The sequence below is a fragment of the Melozone crissalis genome, unplaced genomic scaffold (assembly GCF_028551555.1).
Source record: "Melozone crissalis strain CALT ecotype California unplaced genomic scaffold, PUWL_Pcris_2 ptg000068l_1, whole genome shotgun sequence".
Lineage (NCBI taxonomy): Eukaryota > Metazoa > Chordata > Aves > Passeriformes > Passerellidae > Melozone > Melozone crissalis.
The window spans coordinates 12,923,001-12,948,665 of record NW_026535846.1 but is presented as its reverse complement, the minus strand read 5'-3'; the positions used below and the strand labels follow the sequence as shown (position 1 = coordinate 12,948,665).

At 39.1% G+C, this 25,665-nt stretch overlaps 1 protein-coding gene across 7 annotated transcripts in view; it reads right to left on the bottom strand.

Annotated features, from left to right (window-relative positions):
* The window catches only part of TENM1 (teneurin transmembrane protein 1), a 775,300-nt gene that overhangs the window by 182,428 nt on the left and 567,207 nt on the right, over positions 1 to 25,665 (bottom strand). For 6 of the 7 annotated variants that reach the window (XM_054289924.1, XM_054289930.1, XM_054289929.1 and 3 more), the window contains one exon: positions 23,291 to 23,551. The exons of the other annotated variant lie outside the window; for it this stretch is intronic. In XM_054289924.1, the coding sequence (XP_054145899.1) occupies positions 23,291 to 23,551 (261 nt within the window). The remainder of the gene's footprint in view (positions 1 to 23,290; positions 23,552 to 25,665) is intronic. 7 annotated transcript variants of the gene reach the window in all.

The window sequence follows — 25,665 nt, the reverse complement described above, 5'->3', positions numbered from 1 at the left end:
TGAAAACAAAGTCTAGTGTGCTTTCCAAATGTGATTTTACAAGCACATATTGTTACAACAGGTTTTTTTTAATTCCCTGCCAACTTTTCATTATCCATCAGCAGGTCTTCACTGCTCACATGTCAATTAATAAACCTGCAGAGAAGCTGGATACTGTAAATTAATTTAATGTGTGAGAGAAAAGTTGGAGAAACCACAATTCTGCTTGACCTCCTCTGGTTCCTTCACCTGGCTTGGCCCCCTGTGCAACTGCACTGTGAGCTAGCTCAGGGTTCTGCATTGAGAATTAACAGAGAAAAGGAACTGGTTTTTCTACAGGTCAGTTCTGACCTTGAGCAGGGTCACCAGGCCATCACAGAGATGGCACATTGGGGTGGTCAGGCTGATCTAAGGTGTCAGTGCATTTTAAGAGTGATAAAAGAACAGCTTCAGGGTAACATAACAAACAGTGTCCTTCCCACCCCTGCAGTGCTGCCAGTCCAGAGCCTGAAAACACACAGGAACTGACTTCTATCATCTCCACAGTACTCAAAATGGAATTTAAAAAATAAAACTTGAAGCAAAACCATAGAAGTCAGCTGGCACATACCTATGCATTTAGTTTTTCAACCCCAGACTGAGTTTACAAAAAAAAAAAAGGGCAAGAAAAGAAAGTTAATTTAATTGAGCTATGGACTGTGGAATACAGGCTGAATTGGAACCATAAAGGGTTCCAATTCAAGGGAGTTGTACATTCTTTTCCTGCTGTCTCTTCTCTACTACCCCATTCCCAATGCAAACACTGGAGGAAGGAAATTAGGAGGATCCTATCCTTTCCTCCTAGGAGCACAGTCACTAAAGCCAACCCCAGCTTTGAGTATGTGCTGGGAAGACAGGGACTCTTGTGGAAAAATGGTTTCAGAAAGCAAGTATTTTAAAACAAGACTTCTTTTTATTTAAACATCTCACTATGTATTTTTGTCATTCCGGGCAAACAGCCAGTAATGGGAAGAAAAAAAATCTCCTGCAATCCATGAAACAAGAGAACACATGAAAATCATAATGTTATGATTCAGCCATCTTTTCTACCTTCCACAAATATGATACATTGTACTTTGAGTTTGAAATAGGCTCTATTTCTTATTAAAGAAAGAATAAACTTTGCAGACATCATCAAAGGCACCTCAGGGTGTGTCCAGCTGATGCTCTCTGTGCTCTGCTCAGGGCTGGCTTGGCTGGACTCACAACCAGGGCACCCTCATGGCCCATTGTGGTTTCTGACAGGAACCTGCAAAGCTGATTATAAGCATCAGGATCCATTATTAACCACTTCACTGCAGGACTGTGCTAAAGCAAAATGGAGCTAATGCACTTTCTAATGCAGCAAAACATTTTTGCATCCTGACCAGTCATCCATTTAGAAAGAGGCTCTGTGAGAACCAAGTTAATACTATATTTCTCTCTTTTTGGCAGCATTTTTAAATACTCTTGTGGATACTGAAACAGGTGTCAGCTCAGGGAAACTGCTGCTTGAGCAGGTTGTTTGATGGGAGTGCATTCACTGCTGGATGGAATAAAAACATTTCCTACATGTTTTATCCATGGAAAAAGAATAAATCACTTCAACAGCTTATCTAGGATTCAAAGTGCACAGCATGAGAGTATGTTGTTTCCTACAACATTTTCAGGACCTCTTTACTCTTTTTTGAGGCTGGCTTCCACCAGCTTCACAAATTCCCTCTATTTTCCCCTCTCTCTTCTTTCCACCACAATTTGTTTCTGGGTAATCCCCATCTCCCTCTCTGCTTTAACGCGCACCTATATTTCATTGTACATCACCCTTCTGTCCCTGTTTCCTCTGTCACCTTCTCATGACACATCGCCACAGTTCATGGTGCATGAGGCCCCTGCACTAAGGCAGTGAAAATTGTATTTCTGATCTGGCATTGGCACCTGAACACAGCTGAGCTGCTTGGGGTCACCCGCAGCCACCCAAGGCAGAGTTGAGGCCACTCCTCCACTCCAGTGCTCACAAGCCATGTGACACTGAACTGAACAATTTCTGGATTATTTAAAAGAGTTCAGTAGAACATTGTTACGATTTCTGTAATAACAATTTGGTAACAGGAGAACATCTTATTTTCTAAAGCTTCTCCATGAAGATACATGTTTTTTTCTACACACAAAACCAGAGTAGTATTACTTAAAATCAATATGCAGGTGAATAAAGATTTTTCTACTCCTTAATTAACATAAGGCCAATATAAGGATGTTAAAATCCCTGAGTTGAACAGTTTTGCTTCTAATAAATTAGGCTTTTCATGATTATATGTTACTAATATAAAAAAGTTGAATCTGGTTTAGAAACAAAATATATGGTTCTTAGGGAAGACCATCAGATTTTCTCTTCCCTCTTAACCTGGAAGCCAGACTGCCCTCCAAGCCAAGCAGTCAATCATTGTCCCCTGTAAGTGTTAAAAAAGCAAGAATTCCCAACCTCAGTGGAACATAACAGATTATAAAACTGTCTCTATGACTGGACCAGAATACTGAGCTTCTTTTACATTAATGCCATAGGAAAAATCCTCAAGTAGAGGAAGGCTGCAGAAATTCTGCTTCCATTCACGGATTTTTCCCCCTGTAAGTTTTACTGGCACAAACTCCTAAAACTAGTACTGGTGGTGCAGACAGGCTTGCAGGTAGCCTCATCTGCCCTTCTCTGGCATTATTAATACATCATGTGCGACCTCTAGGAAGGCCTCTAAGTGATTGGAAGACTCCTGAGGAGGAGACTCTCTAGAGGAATGGCACACTGAGCACTTCCTGGAAAGCATCTCTTATAAAGCATTTCAGCAACTTGAAAAACAGAGGAAAAAAGTATAAACTGAAAGGATTTAAGGACCATAAAGCTGCTAGCTCAGAGAGCTGTGAAGGATGGAAGGAAAGCACTACATCTGCTAAGCTTGAGTTGCATATTCTAGAACACAAAGATGCAAAAAGCCCATACTTTGGTCTGTGTTAAGAAACTACATTCCTCTTGGGAAAAGTGTCAGGAAACAGTTTAAAACCACTGATGAACAAAATGTAGGTGAAATAGGAGAATTTCTCTTATAAGTGTGGCAGAGGAAGTGAGTAGATTTAGGGTTGATAGAAGGCCCTAGATAAAATACAAAGAGAAGGTATCTCCTTTCTCAAAGCATGGAGATGAAGAAGAGAATTAACAAACAAGAGGAGAAAAAATTCCTCCAGAGTCTCACTTTTCAGAGGAGGAAATGTGGCAGTGGGTCTCTTCTACCACTCAGACCACAGCTGTGTGCCAAGGCACTGCACAACAGCTCAGGTGAACCCCAGCTAAGCCTTTAGAACAACAAGAAAATCTGCAGAGGCAAAATTACTTGCTCCTTACAGTAGCTGTTTGTAGCTTTTAGTAACCACAAAACACAGAAAATGTGGGATTTTCACTTTCTAAGAGCCTAACTCAACCAACAAAAGTGAAGAGCAAGGAAGTTTTCTCCATTTGTCTGGTCACTAAGTGGCAGCACATGCTTAATTTCATAAATAATTCAAGGTAATAGGAAGTATTAACTTTAAAGTAATTATTAGCAAAAATAGTGCTTTCTATAAGAAGCCTAACCAGCAGCATAAACAAATACTTGTACTCTTGGGAATAATTACATTTATATTCATGAAATGAATATTTTTCAAGGACATCAGTGTAGATAAGCATGGGTTAGGGCATAGTATTTTTTGGAACTTACTTATGATGCTGCGTGGAAAAATGCATTTGGCTCAATCACAGTTTCAGAAAGGAACTAGGGTGAGACATGCTGCAACAGAACTACACATAAATCCAGACATATTAGCAATAGAAATTAAAAGTCAGACTTTTGAATTCATTTATATGATACCACTCTTTTTAGTGCTCCTAAATAAAGTTGATTCTACCAGGAATGGATTTTTTTTTGTTTCCCCCCAACTGTTAGGACAGGTTCCCTGGAATACTGCACTTCTCAAACCATCAAATATGCATCAGAACAAATGAGAGCAATCCAAACTAACAATTGATACTCCCTGGCTGGATTATGCATGTCATTCACACCCATTAATAAAACAGAACTCTTCAGTAAACTCTGCATAGTGTTTCATTCAGAAGCCAGGTGACACTGGGCAGGATTTGTCTCAACTCTCCACAGAGCAGGTGAATTATTTGTATACAGTCATGCTGACTATTTGGTGAATGTGTTTACTCCAGAATGGCTTCTGGAATATTGCAAGAATGAGACATAATGTAAAACACTGCAATATGACTGCTCACTGGCTGTTTTTTAAACTGCAATTACATCATGATAATCACTACACAGCTGAAAATCGGGAAACAGCCATCACATTACCTGTAAATTAAAAAAACCCTCAGGCCACACATCACATCTTTCACTGAGCTGAGATCTGCATGTGTGCTTACATATATTTTTAATGCTGTCAATCAATTGTTATGTACTGTGTGCAGAAATTACATTGACCAGTGTGTGGATTTACAAAGCAAAACTACAACAGGTTCTGGATGTTCTGGGGAACAAGGGTAGGGAGCAGATCACTAACTTAATGTTACAGAACTTCAGAAATTGAATTAGTTTTGAAAGCATTATTTTCAGGAGAAAGTTGTAGAAAGGTGGTTTATCACTTAAACTATTTGTCTAATCTTAATTCCTTACTGCAATATAACATTTATTTTGTTCTAAAATTTTAACCATTTGGAATTAATCTCTCATACCAGGTCCCTACCTCAGGGTGTTGAGGGAAGCAGGATGGTTATTCACATTCACCCAGACATGTCTGAGGATGATGCTGGGGACAATGTGTTTTACAGATGTCACTGGAGACCCCTCCTCTGAAATGCTCCAGGGCCCCCAGCTGTTGCTGGAACAGAAGATTTGCAAATTGTGGTAGCATTAGCCTTTATGTCAGTCCTGCATCCAAACTGAATGCACACAAGTCCTCAGAGGCCCCTGGGTAACCAGAAAATGCTCACACCTCACTGTAGAGGGGCTGAGGAGACTTCAGCCCAGGGCCACAGTGCTCAGGTCTCTGCTCCTGCTGCTCCCTGCACTCAGCCAGCAAGGACAGCACTGGGGAATGAGCCTGACAGGGGTTTCCTCCTTCTGCACTCCCAAAGACCTCTGCTTAAAGGCACTTCAGTGTGATGGAGAGGACAGACAGCTGATTGAAACTGCTACAGAAGAGAGAAGATATGATGAAACCATCTGGACAGAAACCAGACAAAAAGAAACAAGAAGTGAGGGGGAATCATTAAAATCAGAATAAATAGAAAAGGAGAGAAAGGAGGAACCCACAAAACCAATCTGAGCAGGAACAGTGAGATCAGATCTCTTGGAGATGCTGCGATGACTGGAATCTGAATGCAAGGTCCACAACGAAGAAATTAGGTAAGGAAGAAATTAAATAAAAGCTCTGGGGCAAATCTCAGGCTTGGAAAGAAAGTGCCTGGGACAGACCAGGGGAAGAGCTCAACTTCAAGGAAAGCAGTCGAGAGAAAGAAAAAGAATCTACAAAAAACCCCCAGCTTCCCACTGCTATCAACATTTGCCAGCTCAAGTAGAGTAAATGGTAATATTTGAACCTAGATGTTAGAAACTGCTCAAAACCTGAAACTGATGCCAGATGATGATTACACTTCTTATTTTGCTTTCTTTATAAATCTACAGAGTTGCAACTTAAGTCACTGAGAGCTATTCCTACTCATATATTGTACTAATATTAAAGTATTCAAAAAAAAATCAGGTGTTTGAGCAGTTCAAAACAGATGCCCCAGTTTAGCAGGTATTTTTCATTTAATTTATATTAATTTCAATCCCCACCCATAAAAGAGAGGTAAATATCCCCCACTGTTTCCCAGAGTTATTGCAAAGAGAAATACATAAACATAGATGAAGTATTTGAATAACATTGTGATGATCACCATAGTGATCAGCATCACACAACTGCCAATAGGAATTTAATACTACTGTAAGAACAAGGTTTGAACAGTGGCAATATATAAGACTTAAGGTTATACACTGAACAATTAGAATGAAGTAAAACATCAAATAGTTTGTCATCATAATGACAACATTCTCTTCTGTGGACTCAAAATGACAGGGAGAGGTCACAGGCAGAAAATGCAATCACTGACTATAACACAATGTACATATGTAGAGATCTTTAATTCGGACACGAGAAATATTTTTGATGATCATTATTGTAAATGATCATTATTGTAAGAGTAGGAGAATAAATATAGAAAAGCAGCATTGTTTCACATGAAGAATAAAACAACACTGAAAATACACCTCTAGGCACAGATATTCAGAGGGCTGCAAAGATTCAAGTTTAACAGCAATAGCAACATATTGTTAAATCATTTTTGCTAGAAGCCTTTAATTTCCCAGTGCATTTTTACACTGAGGAATATAGGAACATGAGTTTCCTTTGTTTTAGAACTCTTTCCCTTGGCACATTTATATTCTCAATACAGAAGATCACTATTCCAACTTGCTTGGGAACACGTTTTGTTTAATTTTATGACATAGTGATATACAAAATGTACACACATTCTTATTTCATTCCCCTGCTCACTTCTCTGTGATCTTTGCCTATATGAAGAATTAAGGCAGAGATTTCAGTATGTGTTGTGGCAATATGATGAAGCAAATTCTGCTCCTGTATAAATGGGTTTATACAGCAGGGCTGAAACCTTCTCATTCATAAAATGTATGGATTAGTCAGCATGTAAATGACAGCAATAATTAAATTAATTTAGTCACGTGTATTTACACATAACGAGTGCCTTTGCCATGCGCTATTATTAGCTCTTATAAGTTACTTCATAATGAGGTAGCAGAAATATGTCTGATAATGCCAGCAAAGTGCTTGAATTTTAGAACTTCTAGAGCACAAGAACACATTCTGTTCCTATTCTGTCAAGTGGCTCAGGGAATGTCAAATCATGCAGCCCCTCCTCAGGTAAAACTCCCAGCTCAAACAAATGTTTTTGCCCAAGTAAACAAGTCAGAAGGGAACTAAAAGTGCTGGCTACTTTTTAAAACAAAACAAATTGTGACTGGGCTTTGCCACCAGTGCTGAGCTGGGCTGAGCTGCCTGGATGCCCTGTAATTGCCAGCTCACAGAACACACTGCTGCTGGAGATCGCTGCAGTCACAGCCACTCTCTGTGCTTTTAAAACAAAACCAGACTGACACGTAACTTGAATTCTGGACCTTGTTAAAAAAAACTCTAGGCCAAGGGTCATTGTTTCCTATGCCTTAATGCTCATAGGGCAGTCATGAAGTGTAATGCTCCAGTGTGAGATAATAAAATGCCTTTAGTACATTTCTATGCATCAGTAGATGCAGCAGTCACAAAAGAAGAGTAGCACACAACTGCAATAGATAATGAAAGGGAAGGCAGCCTTTTCCACAGACCAAATGCATTTGTAAATGTATTTAAAAACACTGATCTTTTGCAGTAAAGTTAATATACTATTTTATATTCAAATACAAGTCAAATTTCTCTGGTTCTCAATGAACAGTGGCAGCCCTTGATTTACATTTGTTTCAAAGCAATTTAAATTTTTCCAACCGTCTCAAAATAGCCACATTTCAGCCCACAGATAAGAAAATCACTGTTAGCTCTACTCCAAAGCAAGTCTGTAAGGTTTAGACAAGCAGAATTCTCCTCACAATAACTTTCAGTTAAGGATTGCCTCAAACCAGGTGCTGGGCTTTGCACTTGGACTTGTCCAATTTCATGAGGTTTGTGCAGACTCACCTGTCCAGCCCATCAAGGTCCCTCTGCACGGCATCCCTTCCCTCCATCATCACCCACACCCCACAGCTCGGGGGCACTGGCAAACCTGCCGAGGGTGACCCCACTGCTCATGTCACAACAAAGATGTTAAACTGTGCTGGTTCCATCTCTGACCTGAGCAATGTCACTCACTCCTCACTGGCTCCCACTTGGGCATGGAGATGTTGACAGCAACTCTCAAAGTCCAGTCACCCACCCAAGTGGTCCTTCTATCAAATCCATGGCTCTCCAGTTTGGAGACAAGGATGTCACAAGGACAATGTCAAATGCTCTGCCCAGTTCCAGGCAGATGATGTCAGCTGTTCCTCCCTTATCCACCAACACTGTAACCCTGTCATGAAAGGCCACCAAATTTTTCAGGCATGATTTGCCCTCAGTGAACTGATGTTGGCTATCACCAATCATCTCCTTTTTTTTTCATGTGTCTTAGCACAATTTCCAGGAGGATTTGCTCCAGCATCAAAGGGAAACTGACCAGCCAGGTCTTACTTTAATTTCCATGTCAAGCACTTGGCAAGATATACAAACAATGCTCAAGAGATACAGCACATCTCCAGTTCAGAGTTTTCCACAGGAAGTATTCAGCAAAGCCTGCTTCTAACAGAGGAGATGAACTATAACTACAGGTGAGATGCACTGCACAGACAGGCACTTTGCAGATCAGCCACTCAAAATGAAAACTGGATTAATTAGCAGTCTCCACCCTTAATGAAGGGCCCTAGGAACCAAAAGACTACAAAGCAACTACTGCCTCCGACTGAGGCAGGAAAGCCAATGCACTGGAATAGATGAAAAACTAAAACAAACAAACCTTGCTACACCTGGAATCTGAAGTGCAAACTACACAGAAGACAAAGAAGCTGTGATTAACACCTTGTCAGGGAGGGCAGCAATGCAGTAGGATAATAAAGGAAAAGTTCTCATTTAATCTTGGCACAGTTTGATTAGATGTAGATTTCTTTAATTTTTTTCCTTAAATCTTTAATAAACATTTGCCTGTTTAGGTTACCATAGATAAATATCTTGACCTGTACTCTACTAAAAATCCCCTTTATTGAATGACTAACTGATTATTGTACAAGTCGTTCTGTGATGTGTAGGCATTATCATTTTACAAATGGATCCCACCAGCCTGTTCCCAGATGTATCATCTTCAGATTCAATAAGCTTCCTGCATAAACAAGAAATTGAATGGCCTTTGTCCTTATTAGCTAATAGAAAATTAATTTTTTAGTGTTAATTTTTGGGCTTGGGCCAGTTGCCAAATGTTTAGGGCAGCTGCTACATCTACAGACAATACACACAAGTCAGAGATGGAAAGATCTATTGGGTTATTTCCTTTGACTACAAAATGATGAAGAACAGCAATCAATAATCACAGGCTTGTCACGTCCTCTGTAGTATATAATCAGATGTGTTGGCTGGTTTTTAACAACTGCAGCCACAAAACCTCTACCACTTCATTTATTGCCTCATACTACTCTAAAACAAACAAGTTGGAAAAAAATAATAGTCAGTAGAAACATAATAGCCTTACAGAAGCAAAGACAGAGCCAAGGCACCCATCCAGTCTGATCACCTTCACAGTCAGAACAAGTTTCAGACAGCGACCCTCATATTAACCCGCATAGCACAAGGGCTCCAAGTACTAAGTACGGTTCCTTGGCAAATTATTCCCATGCTGAATGACTACACTGCTTAGAAACTGCCTGTGATTTCATATCTAAGTTCTCAGGCCGCCAGCTGCAGCCCCTGGGCCAGCCCTGCTGGGTGTGTGGCTCTGCTCTCTGCGTGTGCTCCTGGTGACAGCAGCATCACCCGGGAGGTGAGACACACAGAGCCCCTCCCGCCCTGCACCCCTACCTCGGTTCTGTTATCTGAGTAACTCAGACTTTCTCTACAGATTCAGGCCTTCAAAAAATCCCTTTCCTTGAATAACAAGTCCCAAAGACACAACTGCATTTTGTGCTGCTCTGAGATCCTTTCATTTTACACATGCCTGGTGTTGAAATGCTCAGAAGTGACTCATCTGAGAAGTGTTAATGACAGCTGCTATACTTCAAGGTTCCCTGACAAGACACATGTACACATACAGCTCAAAGTAGCATTTGACTTGTTGGCTCCATTTCTCTCATTTACTGGCCCTTAAGGCCCCTTTCAGCATTACTGCTTTCCAAAGTAGCTCCTATTAAATATTTTATATTTGGTTACTATCCCACACACTGAATTTCATTCAATTTACCGTGTATCCTTCTGGATCTTTGAAATGTTCAGTCTTGACTTGTGTATCAGGGATGATGCTTTAACGTCTGCAGTTTAAATATCAGATAAGAATCATATTTCTAACATTCCATGACAATTTCTCCTAAATATTTTTATGTCCCTAACACTGTGTCATGTTATCATCCCCACATTTCAGATATTAAAAGCCCAGGCAGCTAAATTTTAATACTGTAATAAACACCTATATTTTTAAAATTTAAAAATTGAAAATATTATATTTAAGTACATTTGGTAATTAATGCTTCAAAACATAGCCAACAGCAATAAAGGCAGCAGGTATCCCTTTTAATAGTCTGTTTCATTGTGTTTCATTCCCCTATTTCAACTATTTCAACTGCTACTACCCCTATGCTACAAAACATGGTGCGGGAAACAAAGGTATCAATAAATTAAAAATACAAAAACCAATTATCCCTGACATCATAAAATCTTTTTTCTGCAGAAACTAAACAGTTAGTTCAGAAAATAAACAGACTGCAAAGTCTGATCTGATACCACCTGAAAAACAGATAAGAATAAGAAAGAAGTTCTTCCCAGTTAATAACAAAATTCCTTATTGAAGAGCTTTATGCATATTGCATGAGGCTTAGAATGAGCCTGTGGAAGATAAGAGATAAAATAATCAATGTATATATGAGTGTATATATATACACCATCTTCAGAGGACTGGCTCATCTTTTACCTGTATCTGTGTAATGGAAAGTAACATAAGTCTTGATATTGATGAGAATCTATTAGATTTCTTCTAATGCAAATAATAAAAATCACTGTCTGGATGCACTGTTTGGGAGATTAGAAACCAACCAGCTGATAAGGTTAACAAAGTTAACCAAGTCTTTGGTTATGTCCTGCCTCTATGACAGTGTGTTATTCTGATTTGACTTAGTTTTTGCATTTTTCCTACTATTTCATTAACTGATAAAACTTCATTGCATATACTGAACATAGGTAAGCATTTCCAGTAGTACTACACAACCTGCAAAGAAGATGCAAGCTGGTGTAATGAACACAGAGTACTTCCAAATGCTTTCCATTCCACCCAGCAGAATGGGAGTAACTACGGCTTCCTCTATACTTTCACTACAGTTTGTCATATTTCAGCCTCTGAAATAACAGCTCAATGAAAGCAGGTTTGCTACTTCTTGTATACTTTCTTTTAGGATGACTATAAATTTCAGTCACAGTTACCAGTTTATCACAGAAGTGAAGTGACCCAGAAGCATGCCAGAACCAGGTCTCTAACTAATCCCCTGAGTGCCCTCACGTTAGCAGAACAATCTACATTTGAGAGAAAAGTCAAGAAACTAATTTAAAGATGAGGAATTAAGAAATGCCACTGAATTTGGTAGGTATTTATAATCAACCAGGGTAGATGAGCAGAAGGTTATTTCCTGTTGTGCTAGTCTTAAGGAAATAAAATGGCCAATAAGAAAAAAACCCAAACCAACATTGAAATATTTATCATCTGTTTTCAGATCACTACCTCTAGAACACATGTAGAGGAAATATTTTTAGAAGTAATTAAATCAAACAAACAGTGAGCTTGTAAGAAAGACCTACTTGTGGTAGAGAATTGTCCCTGTTTGTCTTCTTCCTGTTCTGGTGACTCACTGTAAGCACTCAAAAAAGGGCCCACATTTGAAATTCCATCACAAGCTGCTGGGCAGAAGCCAGTTGAAGAACTCTTCCAAATACAATTATTATTCATATGAAAAGGAGGAGATGCTTGACTGCCCTGTCAGCTGCTTTTTGGGATGTTTGCTCTTCTTGTATTTGCACATTGATCAATACATTAAACCAAGAGAAGAAATTCTCTCAGCTGAGGAATTTCGCAACATTTTTCAAGTTAACTGGAATTTTGATGTATTAGTTGTGCAAATTAACTAAATCTTCAAATTCCATCATCACAAGCCCAAAGGGCAGCAACAAGAGGGAGAGCTGGGCGGGAGACAGGATTGGGTTTTTGTGATACAGAAAACTTCTGCCGAAGATGATCATCAAAACATGATCTGAGCTGGCCAAGCCAACAGTCCAACATCTCCACTTTGTGGGCTGCCCCTCCTGCTCCCCAGTTGGCCAAGGCTCTGTTTCCACATTTTGACTCCAGAATCTCCCCTGTGGGAACCCAGAACCTGAGCTCTGCCAGCTGTCCAGAGCCCACTTCCACCTACATGAGTCCATGCACAGGAACGATTTTTTTTTCATGACTGCACAAATCTGGAGCTTTGGAAGAAAATAATCTAAAACCATTTGAAAGTGGCAACTCACTGCCATTTCTCTTACTAGAAGCTTCTTTCCCTAAGAGTGACCATGATTCAGTATGTCAAGAGCTCTTACTGAGCCCAAATGAAACTGCAGGATTTGGTTTAGCTTTCTGCAAAACCTGAAGGGAAATGCAGTTTTTTTTCTTTTGTCCAAACAGAAGGTAGTTAATAATTCAATCTAAACAGTTATAGAAGAAATGAATGAAAAAAAAAAATCTACACAGATTTCTGCAAAAATTCAGTTGTTTTAGACTCTACTTATTAAGGCTATTTAACATTAATAAGCACTGTTTGAGTTGCAAAGCAACTGCAAATAAATGTGTTTATTTTATTGCATGTACAGCTTAGTATTGTTTTTGCCATTATTAGCCACCAAGCAATGAATAAGATAGCTAGAAGAAAGCTCAAAAAAATCCACTAGAAGTACAGAAAAGTACTGGTGAAGTACAGAAAAAGCTTTCTATTTGATTTTGTATTAAAAAGAAATTGGATATCACAAGTCTAAAATGGTGATGCCAGAAAGATATTTTGAGAGAAATCACAGAAGACTGCCTTTAGAGAAAAGACGTCAACAAAAATGAGTGACTGAAATAATGTGGAGTACTTCAGACATGGACAAGAGGTACTAGGTCAGAAATGAATTATTATGCTCTAAAATGATCCAATAAAAATCGAACTGTATTGCAGTAATCAGAAAATGTATTGAAAAAGAGATAGGTTATAAAAAGAAAAAGGAGCTTTCAAGTACTGTAGGCTATTAGCTACTACTGAGAATTCTGGATTCGGGAGATTGTATTTCTAAAAAAATATGCACACAACCAAACATAGCTGAATTTGCTGTTCAATAGGTAGTGAACTATAAAAATTAAAAAGATAGATTGGAGACAGAATTACAGGCTTAAATAAAAATAATCAATGCAACCATAAATAGGAGTTTTGAAATGAACCCTGCATTGGCTGAACACACAACCACACAGGCTTCAGGAAGAATGACTCAATTATGTTTTTCCCCACAGGCAAAGATATAAAAGATAGTTGTAGACACATTGAGCACATCAGAGAAAAGCAGTGCCCCTTGTTGCAGAGGAAGAACTGCGGTTCTGAAGGAGGAATAATTAGGGACACCCTGGAAGGAATCCATTTGGGCTCTGATGCCTTTGGCAGAGCAGCCCTGGCCCCTGCAGCCCCTGTGCCCACCTTCACAAATGCTCACAGCACACCCTGCCCACAAACCCACACAAAATGGGAGGGAAGGTCTTCCTTATGGAGAAGCACTGGAACAACTCAGCTAGGAGAGAGGAGGGCTGAGGATTTTTGAAAAAGGCACAATGTGAAGTCTTATTTCTAGTCATATACACTTCCTTATAAATATATATCATCTTCCTTATAAAAGGAAATTATGTAATATTCTGGGAAACTTTTCTGGCCTCAACAAAAATTTACAAGTACATAAAAAATAAATTTGGAGATTCTCCCTTCACCAGGAGCTTTATTGCTTTACAGCAAAAGTTCCACCCCCCATCTGTGATCAGCAGCATAACCTAAACCTCTCCATGGTAATCAAAAGGTGCAAGCATCCACAAGTTGTTTTGTCATAAAGAAAATAACTGAGAAGTCTCTAGTGCTGAGCTGTAAATCCTGCATCACTCATCAGGTCCCACTGACAGTGCACAGCTCACAAGCAGCTCTCCTACTCAACAATTCAAGGAGATTCAAGTAAGAGTCAATTCAAGCAAATGACATCAGATACTTTCTGATTGTGTAACTGGAAGTATGTTTATACCAAATTATGCAGAAAATCAAATTCCAAGCATACATTATGACCCTGCCACATCTGTCACAGCAAAATACTTGCTCTAAAAGACCTTAGCTTGACTGGACAATAACAAAATTCACTGTCTCAAAAGCACTGTTTGGGGGAAAATTAATAAAATGGAACGTTCTCAAACCCTAAGTGCCACTTGACACTGATGTTGAACAAAGCAATGAGAAGGGCAGACAAGTCTGAACAACACTTACTGTGACTTTGGTATCTATAAAAGGTGTGTATCAATTCATAATATACATTTACTCAAAAATAACTGTACGCAGAGAGGGAAAAAGTTTAAAAGCTACATTGAAAGATGAGAGTAAAACTCTTTCAATTAAACAGGAGGGAAAAGTGCTAGGAACCATAATTAATACAACACACAGTCTAGAAATACCCTTTACTTTTGTCCCTTTGTTACCTGCCTTTGAGATCTTTTTACAAAGTTTCCAGCAATAGAGATGAACAACCCTAACCTGATGTCCTGAGCCATCCCCACTTGCAGGTATTTCCTCCCACGTGGATATCTTGTAGGATATGTGGTTTCTTGGAATAAAAACCCCATCCCCAGCAGCTCCCCTTGTGGATCACCCAAGGCAAAGGAACGTGGTTACTCCACAACTCGGGGTTTGTGGTGCCCAGGGGCTGCCCCTCTGTGCTGCCACAGCAGCTCCTGGCCACAGGCTGACATGTCCTGCTCAGCTCAAAGCCAGAGCTGGGAACATGGTACAAAAATCCACATTGCAGATCATCTGGGGTAGAAGTTTAAGACAAAATAAAAACCACTGGCAATATAATTAGTCATCAGAATATGTGAATCTGATTAAAATATTACTCAAAAACATCTGTAAGGGAAAAGAAGCAGCCTGCAGGAATTATTCAGCCCATATTCTAGAAGAGCTAATTGCACACATTTCCTCTTATGTTCATGTTACAAAGTATAGAGTGAGGGTATAGAGCTAGATAAGATTAAATAAACAAAATTAATATAGAAAATGCTGAATTTTATTTTGTAAGCCATTTATATAAAAGCAAGTTGAAAGAAGCAGCATTCAAATCTGGTGAAATGAAAATCAACTCCAATTTCATATACAGCTTCTCATTCTTAACCTATTTTCTATTGCAGAAATTAGAAATCAGCCAACACATTTAGTCTAGGTTTCACTTCCAGAAGACTGCAGCCATGGGCCACTGTGTTTCTTCTAGATGAAGCAGTCATTATGTTTCTCCTAGATGAAAGCTACTTGCTACTATTAATAGTCCCGTTTTGTGAGACTTTTGTGAGATATGCTAATATTCCTAACCCTGAATAATACAGATTTATGCTGACCTTCATCTTACTCCCAAGCCCAGGAGGAAATGAAATACTAACAAATTTGAAAATGTAAGATAATACTTTCTCATGTAATTTAAAGCACAATGAATTAAATGGGTAAAAAATTAAAAAAGGTTGGAAAAGAAGAATGAACAACCTTTCTCACCCATAAGACAACAATAAATTCTTAGATCTCATATCATCAAGAAAAAATAATATTTAGATTAAACCTTGCTAGACTCTAAAAGGGTAATTTGTCAGTATTTGTCACTTCTGTATCCATCCTGCACTCATTTGCTGGATCACTTTTTATTTCCCTTATGGTATTACAGTTTGGGCAAGTCAGGGGGAGGCCACGAAGATGCTCAGAGAGCTGGAGCTAAGGAGACAGGCTTGGGCTGGAGAAGAGAAGGTTCTGGGGAGATTTCAGAGCATCTCCCAGGACCTAAAAGGGCAATAAGACAGATGGAGAGGGCATGGAATGATAGGACAAGAGGGAATGGCTTTAAATTGACAGAGGGTGGGTTTAGAGGAGATATTGGGAAGAATTATTTCCCTGTGAGGGTGGTGAGGCCCTGGAGGTGCCCAAGGCCAGGCTGGACAGGGCTGGGAGCAGCCTGGGACAGTGGAACCTGTCCCTGCCATGGCAGGGCTGGAACAAGATGATCTTCAAGGTCACCTCCAACCCAAACCATTCTGTGATGTGGCAGCTCTAACTCATTTTGCTCATTTGTAACTCATTGTGGGGATGAAAAAAGCCCCAGTTCTTTTTCAACCACGCTGGCTGCCAGTATAAAGAGCCAAATGAGAGTAACTTGATCTCATTTATCTAGCAGCCTTAAATGTAATCTTACATGATCAGAGTTCACAAGTTTTTCCTTAGCCTAATTTTCCACTAATAATATTCAACTTTCAGCTTTAAGCAGAACATCCAAAACTTTAAAGAAAACCAGGTTCCAACTGGTAGAAATATCCACATTTTAAGACATATAAGGAAAATTGATTATATTTCAAAATAACTACAAAACTAAACGAAATAATTCCAAAGGACATACATACAAAATATGACTGTAGGTTATTTCTGTAAATCAGACTGCTGATCTCCTAAAACATTTAAAAATTTAACCAAAAGAGATGAGAAATAAACAACATTGTAAACTTAATAAAAAAACATAAATAAAACATCAGGACAGACATGCTGACTGTTTAGAATGGAACTGTTCCCAGCAACACATTTGTCCAGAGATGTCCCCCTGTAGAATTCACAGTAAATGCTCAACAAGAAAAAGTATTTTGTTCAGTGTTCGCCTGGTCTCATAAATACTGTGAAATGAGAAGTCAGACAATCCTCACCCTCCTGCACTGCAGCACCCTGACAGAAAGCAGACACTTATCTGTCTACCCCATCTCAGTTTTCCCCCCAGTGGCAGCCAAAATAAACTGAGGTCCCATGAATTGCAGAATCACTGCAAAGTATTTTTGCACTGTGAAGTATTTCTGGAGATAATTTTCCTTTGCATTCATACCCAGAATAATGAGAAAATAAAAAGGATTTAAATGAAAGGAGTGATAATTTATATTGCTGCTGGCTCCTCAAGGCACATCCACTATACTTGCTGTATCACACAGGGGAGGAAAGCCAAGAGATTTTTTCCTGAGCTCTAATGCCAATTTACTGATTTCTGGAATAAAAATCAGACTTCTCTCCTCAAACCTTCCTCCCTCCCCTCCTCCCCCACCATGAAAGAAAAAAGATTCAGGGAAAAAAAAATTATACAACCTTGTGGAAATGGACTGATAATTTTTACTATGCTGTGGGAAAAGGTCATTTAGATTCTGGAATATAGACAGTATTCCTGCTACATTCTAAACACTGTTTCATTATCTTTAATCTAAGATGCTAAATATTGATATTTGTCTTTAAATTAGCGTTCATTGTGCTTAAAGGAGAACCACAAAAAAGGGAATGTTTTAACACCGTGTAATGGTTTTAATAGACCACATGAAAATTGTAAAGATTAAAATAGCAGACATGCAGATGCAATGCCCTTGTTAGTCAGAAAAAGTAATAAAGATGGTAATTTTAAAAGACAGAATTTCCCCCACAATACTGACAAAAAAGTCATTAGCTGAATTTCCATAGATAAACAATTTCAGAAATGGTTTAAATACTGGGGGCAAAAGCTCAAGACTTGCAGGATAGTGCAGCTGAGGTGATGCTGCAGTGCTTTCAGAAGCATCTCACACTTATCCAAGGCAATTTGGATAACTTACACGCTGCCTTTGAGACAGTAACATTTCCAGAGGAACCACTCTAAGGTCAACAAAAGCATCTTACACTCTGAACAACTGCAGCAGAGCAGCTCCCCTGTCAGTGGATATGCCAGTGCTCCCCAAAAGACATTGCTGAGTTACTGCAGGGGCTCACAACCCTCCTTTCACTCTGAGGAGCTGCCTTTGAAACAACAGCAGAAGAAACCAACATAAACAACATGTAAACACTAAAAGATCAAAAAACCCTCACAACAAAAGCAACAGAGGTCTTTTATTAAGGGAAGGTAAGCAGCCCTTTTCTGTCAAATATCTGAAAGTATCATAAATCAAATATCTGACAAGCTATAGCAAGCTACAGAAGGAATTTCACCATGAGGGGTTTTGCATTTTATTGATGAGGTTGCCTTAATCTATTAGGTGCCTTAAAAGATCTGATAGGCAGGAGTGTACAAACAGAATGGAATCCAAACCACAACAAAAAGGCAAAATAAAGCATACAAGGATCAAAGAGAAAAATATTAAATGACACAGAGGGAATGGGATTAAGACCAATATTTACCTTTATATTTTCAAGGCTACTTACACATATTTAGCCTAATGGGTCTACTAGCAAATTAGTAATTCAATTTCTTAATTGCACCACTGTAAATAGAAAGTGACAGGACAGGAGCTAATGGATACACTTCAGCCATCATTATTAGAAACACAATCCTGCATAGAGAGGCAGCCACATGCCCACTTCTCAGAGCGTGTATTGCTATTGTAATGTAGCTGTTGGCAATAATTTCCTGGAGAAATGAGAAAGCCAGAGATCAGCTTAATGCCTGAGCTGTTTACAAAACAACAGTAAATAACAGCAACATTAATCACAATGCTGTCACTTTCTTACATTAAACACAAGACTTTTGAAGAGCCAGATCCAAGCCTAATTTAAACAGGTGTGAATTCACAGTAGGTCTATTGTCACACACCATAAATTAAATCAGAGCCTTGTCCTTAGCTAAATCCTCCCCATGGCTGCATAGCTACAGCATTCTCAAAGCTGTGCTTCTCATACAGCAACAGCCATTGTAGCATTTCCTTTACTAATTAAGTATCTTTATCCCTTTAACAGATACTGTAGGGATTCTGAATATGAAGTGCAAAGAACGAAGGTGACTTGTCCAAAACTCACCCATCTGCCCAGCAATCAAAATGAAAAATCCCCAGAGATTTAGCGACAGTCAAAAGCTCTGTTAAATGGATCACTGCTCCCAGGCTATAAAACAAATACTTAGATGAATTACACAAGAATAATCTTACATGTTTCTAGCTCATTAAACTTAGCTTTGATCTGTAACCTACTAAATTCTCTACTACATCTACTTATTAAAATATGGCTAATACTATTACCTCATCTTTGCAGCCTGCTGTTTAAAATGTTTTTTATTATTAGAAGCATTGTTTCAAATATAATCTGATACTCATGTTAAGAAAGAATTTTCCCAACACTTTATGGTGGGCAAAAAGGAAAAATTAGATTTTTCCACAGCTGTTTTTCCCCTCTCTTGCTTTGCTTTTAACAAGACAAGAATGTTATTAAAAAAGTCTCCATACCAGATCTCACAAGCACTCTAATGCTACATTGCATGACCAGTGGTATTGCAGCCTGTACTAAAACCTTAATTTCTTGCCTACAAATCTCAAAGAAGTCATTGTGAACTACAGCTAATACCCAGTTGTCCTAAAATAATTCAGCCAAAGAAACTGAGCAGAAATCTGGATCCAAGATGAGTCTGCATTGCACAGGACACTCCTCCACCACTGGGAATCCTGTACTCTCCTACTGGTTGTCACTGTGGTGTAGAGAAAGAGTAACTAATTGCATAAAAACATCTAAGTAGATGTCAGGATGAGCCAAACAAGTCAGACTTAAAAGTACATCAAAGCAATCTGACAAAATAAAAGAGGTTAAAAATTGTGTTAGTGTAGGAATGGCTGAAGTTCCACACTAGCTCTTAGCTGAGATGTAGCAGCTAAAAGTAAAAGAGTTGATGGCTGTGCAGATGCGCTAAATATGGCTCAAAATGGATTATGGCATGGCATAAATATACTTGAGGTCAAATTCACTGTGTCACAGCTGCATAGACATCCTGTAAAGGCAAACATAAGAATTAAATGAACAACAATGAGAAAGGTTATGTGGACACAAAATGGACTGTGGGCTGCTTTTTAATACACTACCTAGTGTGGGAGGCAGATCTGTGTCAAACCATGTAATTTTAGGAATATATCTGGAGATCATGCTTTCTGTAGATCAGGTTTGTATTCTCTTCTTGACCACATACTCCAGAAAAACAAACAAACAAATAAATAAATAAATTTGCCAGCTCAGTAATCTGGCAGATGAAAGCACTGAATTTTATGTTCTGACACACTGCAGTGACAGATACCATTGTACCAGTGAACTGAAGGCAAGTGCAGTCTTCAATGGAATAAAGGAACTATTTTTGATATGGTTATTCTGTGGTGTTGCTGTCTGAAATCTACATTCATATACCATAGAGTAACACTGTGTTTAAATGGAGCTATTTACACTATACCAGAGATAAGCAATGGTCCCCAAGAAATTGGTCATTCATTCTGTGCAGTCAATATATATTTTGCTTAGCCTCAGGCAAAGCTGAAGGCAGTCTGTGCCCTAACGGGCTATTATTAGTTGCCATTAACTTGACAACAATGAATGGGAACGTTGGTGTTTCATACAATCTGTTTAATGCTGCCAAAACAACCAGAGTGTGTTTTAACAGTGATTATGACAGAGTCGGTGTGTCTACTAAGGAAAACAAGTCTTAAATAAATTCTCAAATTGGGCTACCCACAATGAACAGAGAAGTATATATCCTGTGCCAGGGAACTTCAAGCTAGAGCTAACAATTACAATGTTTTCTCAAATCATGCAACAACTATACCTTTCTCATTAATTTTACTCCAGTTCCAAATAGCTGCATTCACGTACCATTTGGTCAACCCCTTGAAATCCAGAAATCCTAAATACTTTAACAGAAATTAGGAAGTATCATGGTAACTAATATTTCATGTACTTCCATGCAACAGATCTTATGCATTTTCACACCAGAGCAGTTACTGGCATGCACAAAAAAATACATTTCCATGGCAGAAACTGACAAGGATAAATGCAGCACTCGTGGCTCCCTGATAAAGCCCCTGGCACACAGGACTGCATAGAAACAGGAAGATGTGCCATCCGTGACATAATTTAAGTAGAGATTTATGAACTTCTGTATTCAAAGAGTGCTTTGTTGCTGAATGCCAGCCCAGATGAAGAACACACTGCTCTCTGGACCAGGAATCTTGGCTATGAACTTACCTGTGAAACAATAGATAATATAAACAAATACAGCTTGAACTGCAGTGTTCAAATTTATTCAGACTTTAACTTTCAAGACTGTAATTATTATAATGACTCAAGAGCACAGGAAGCACTGAGACCTGTGCAGTTGGCCCTGCCTGGAGACATCTACAGAGTTCAAGTGAACCTGTGCTCTCAGTTTCTCTCTCTTCCAACTTGCTCTTGCCCTCACTTTCCTCTCCCAACTATTTAGTCAAGCACCCCAAACATGAATCCCTGATTTAAAAATTGTTATAAGGCTTACAAAAAATGAAATACTAAAGCCACATGCAAAAAGACTATCTACACCAGTTTAAATGGATTAAAATCCTTCTCAGAGACAAAGCTTTAGAGGAAAGCATTCTTTGGTGGGGAAGCACAATGCTATGTGTCCCTATCTTAACAACACCTAACCCATAGTTCTTGCTACATCTGTGCAAGATGATGCAGGTGCACTACTTAGAGTAATTTCCATCTACAGGAGATTACTTATTTAGTGGTACATGTACTGCTAAGCAAAATATCATCAATGCCCAGCTGCACCACCGCACTCCAGACTGAAATACAGAACTCACTTAGATGATTTATTTGCTTTCAAGACTTCTGCTTCCCAGCACCTTACAAGAGAAATGTGCATTTTTTTAGTCTGAATGGCACAAATATACACATTCCTTCCATGTAGCATTCCCTTTCAATCATTTTCACAGTTAAGGGCCAACTAATGCCGGGCAGACCAGATTCACCTCCTTCAGCCACCACCTAAACCCCAGTGTCTCCAGGAAAACAAACACAATTCCCCCTCAAGGCCAATCAAAACCTCCCTATGCAGCAAACACCTCACAGAGGATGGGTCCCACAGAAGCTGGAAGACAGGCAGCCATTGCACACTGGAAATGGGGTGACATCTAAGAATTAACTGATTCCACCAAGACAATAAAATGTGGTAGCCCACAATGCTTAAACCTCAATGGAATATTTAATTAGAAACAAGCTGTGCACTAAAATCTCATTTTTAACCTCAAACAGATAATGCAATGTTTTTGAGCCTATATTGGACATGATCATTGGTACTGGCAGACATCCAGGTGAAATTATATAATTATGAGCTTCATGTTTGATAAATTCAAACATGTAAGTATAGAAATGCCATTTATACTGAATCAGTTGTATTAACCTTATGACTAGAGAGGCACTAAAATATGTTGCCGTCAACATTGAAGTGTCAATATTTAATGACATCTAGACCTATAACATGCAGCTATTAAACACAGAAATTAAAATATCAGCTAAGCTTGTTGATCTTAAGCATGATAAATTTGTTTACTTACTATACTTTGCAAGGAAGCAGAGTAAATTTTAATCAATTTTAATGCAGAGATAAAAGAATACTAATTCCTCACATTACTTTAATTAAATACACATTTTTTCCTTCTGACACATTTAATTGTAAGAAAAGCAAATGAGTAAAAAAATCCTGAATGAGACTGAATATTTAGAAATCACAGATACACAAAAAACAAGCCCATGTGACTCACAAGCCCACTCTCTATATGCAGAGAAATACAGAACTGAGACACAACAAAGACCTGTTCAGTCTGTTCTACTGATGAAGACACATCTTCAGGTGCAGCACAAGATTAGAGGTAAACAGAGAATTTAGACTGCAGGTTGTCTTTCTCAAGTCATCTGGCTGAAGAGCCTTAAAATTATACCCAGAAGCCACAGGAGCAGCTGTATGCAAAACATGATATAGATGTACATATATATATATATATTTTAGAACCTAATTCATAGGCCACCAAATTCAAATGATAAATATCTTACAACATAAAAACGAAGAATGTGGGAAAGTTATTAGTCTTTAGAGAAATTATGTTTTAACAAAATCACTGTTTCATTTTTTTCTCTTATTTTCTGTCTAAACTATAAATACAATACACACAGCAAACAACCCCTTCATCTTACATACAGTACAGGGATCTAGGAAGGAAGGGGGAAAATGAGAACGAAAATAAAAGAGAAAATAAGAAAGAAGGAAAATAAGAGAAGTAGGAAAAGAAAGTTTTGAATAAATTACTCCTATATTGATTACATGAGAAGCATTTCTTTATTACCATTCTCCCCATCAGACTTCCTCTCATGGTCAGTGTCAGTGAGGGACAGAGCTGAGTTTGCCCGGCTGGACAGGCAGGAGCTGTGCTCTGATTTGATGCCCCTCATCCACATCCTCAGGGCGTGGTCCGGGGATGCTCCTCCTTCTGTCTCAGTGTCCACATCCGAGCCCACCTCCAGAGGGTAACTGTGCTCAGCCACACCATGCAGGTCAGTCTGGTAGCCAGAGCACAGGATATGGGGAGTGTCACAGAATTCCATGTCTGGAAAAAACAAAAGTTCAGAAAAAAATGTAGCAGTGAAAAGCAACATAACTTTGATCTTCTCTTGGAGAATTGGTTTTGAGAATTAACATTGTTCACACTATTAGAAGACTTTTTTTGGTCAGTGACTCACTCTGCTATCTAATCTACTCTAAAGGTAATACAACTAGAAGAATATATAGTAAAATATATAGTGCTGCACTGTAATTGTGCCTTTTTGTCTAATAGAAATATGCATTATAGCTCAAACATGTGCACACCCACACACTGATAGCTGCACATCAATTTACAACTGAAGTGAGCATCTGCAAACACAGACACTTTCTCACGTTCTGCCAGGAAGGCAACAGCTCTAAATTAATCTCAGTATGTTTTTATCCTAGGGAAAGTGTAGCAAATTTCCCAATACAGAAGTTAAAAAATAATATTTAAAGTATTTGGTTTATGGTGGAAGACAAAGAAAGGGTACTTACCATTGGCTTGCTCTTTGAGAGTGCTGTCCTTGCATATTCACACCAGTGGGTTTGGGTTCTCCAGTGCTGGTGGCCTACAGGAGCTTCCTAGAAGAGCAGTGACTACTAGGACTGTACAAGGGCCATCTCATGACACCAAGCCATCTGAGATTTGAGAGCTGTACAGTGCTACAAGTTATTCTTACTGAACACAGCAGCTGCTGGGCAGCAGAAATCCAAGGACAAACAGAAGGTGGACAGGACCCATAATGTGAATATGCAGAGGAAACATTCTCGAAGAACTACAGGTAAGTAACACACATCAGCAAATTGCAACTCCCCTTTGAGGTAGCCTCTGCATATTCTCACTTGTGAGAATCCAATTACAAATGCAACTCACAGGGACTATGACAGGGAGTTCTAATTAAATAAGGATTACAGAACTGCACTTCCTAATTGAACATCAGACCTGGGATGCCATCTTGAGAGACTAAATACAATATCAAATATGCATACAGTATTTCAGTTTCTAGAAAGGAAACATTAGAGACAAGAGTCATTGTTTAAGACTAAGGACAAATACTCTTTTCTACTGTCATCCTAACCAAAGCTTTAATTTGCCAAACTAATCCACTTACCAGCTACTGAGAGGAATGATTCTGATTTTAATCACTCTTGCTGAAATAACAAAAAGCCCTTTTATTTTCTTGAAGGTATCAACCAAAACCAACAAACCGAATGCTAAGATATAAATTGAACCACCTGAGGAAATTGTAATTCATCTGTCTCTATACATCTTTCTTTTGCCATCCAAAAATTCCTGAAGGTCTTGGCTTTGAGCTCAGGGAATGGCAACCTTATTTGTGGAGGGCAAGGGAAGAAGGCAGGCAGCCAGCAGAAAAGCATAGCCATGGCCTCACTTTCCCACACGAGTCCTGGAAGGTCATCCTGTCTAGCCTGGTGTTGCTGCATCCAGCAGCACCAGCCACCACTGCTCCTGCTCCCTTTGGAGCAGCAAGACAGGAGTGGGGATGATGCCAAGTGCTCCAGCCCCACTCTGGTCCTTTCCTCTTGTTCACAGGAGGAGGACGTGGCCTCAGCCCTATCCTGGAGAAGCTGGGATGTGCCTTCACAAGCCCTGTCCCTCCAAGTCTCTCAAATGCACTGAGGCTGACTCCAAAGTTTGATGGAGATGGCTCAGAGAGAACAGCCAAAATACGTGGAAGCAGTTGCATAGGGAATATTTGGCATTTGAACTTTGTCTACCTTATAACAGGTATGATTTCAAGAAACATCATCTGATCCTTCTTCCCCTTTAAAAGCGATCTTTGCTTATTTTCACCATCTGAGGAACTTCCCCACAATTAAAAATCTTCCTATAACTTCAAGAATCACCCCACAGCTGATGCCAGGTCCTCAGGGGACAAGGATGCAGGATTTTTTTACATGGCTGTCCCTCCAGGCAGATGTCTGCCATTAGCAGCCTGGAGCCCATCTTCCCCCTGTTTGCATTTGCATATGCCACGGGGAAAACTCATCCCAGTAAATCCCACAAAATGCTAATTAGATTACACATTTTTAAGAAGGACAGAATTTACCCTTCAGTCTATATGGTAATTCCTTTTTTTTTTCTTTTTATACTCTAACTCATGTTCAACTCAT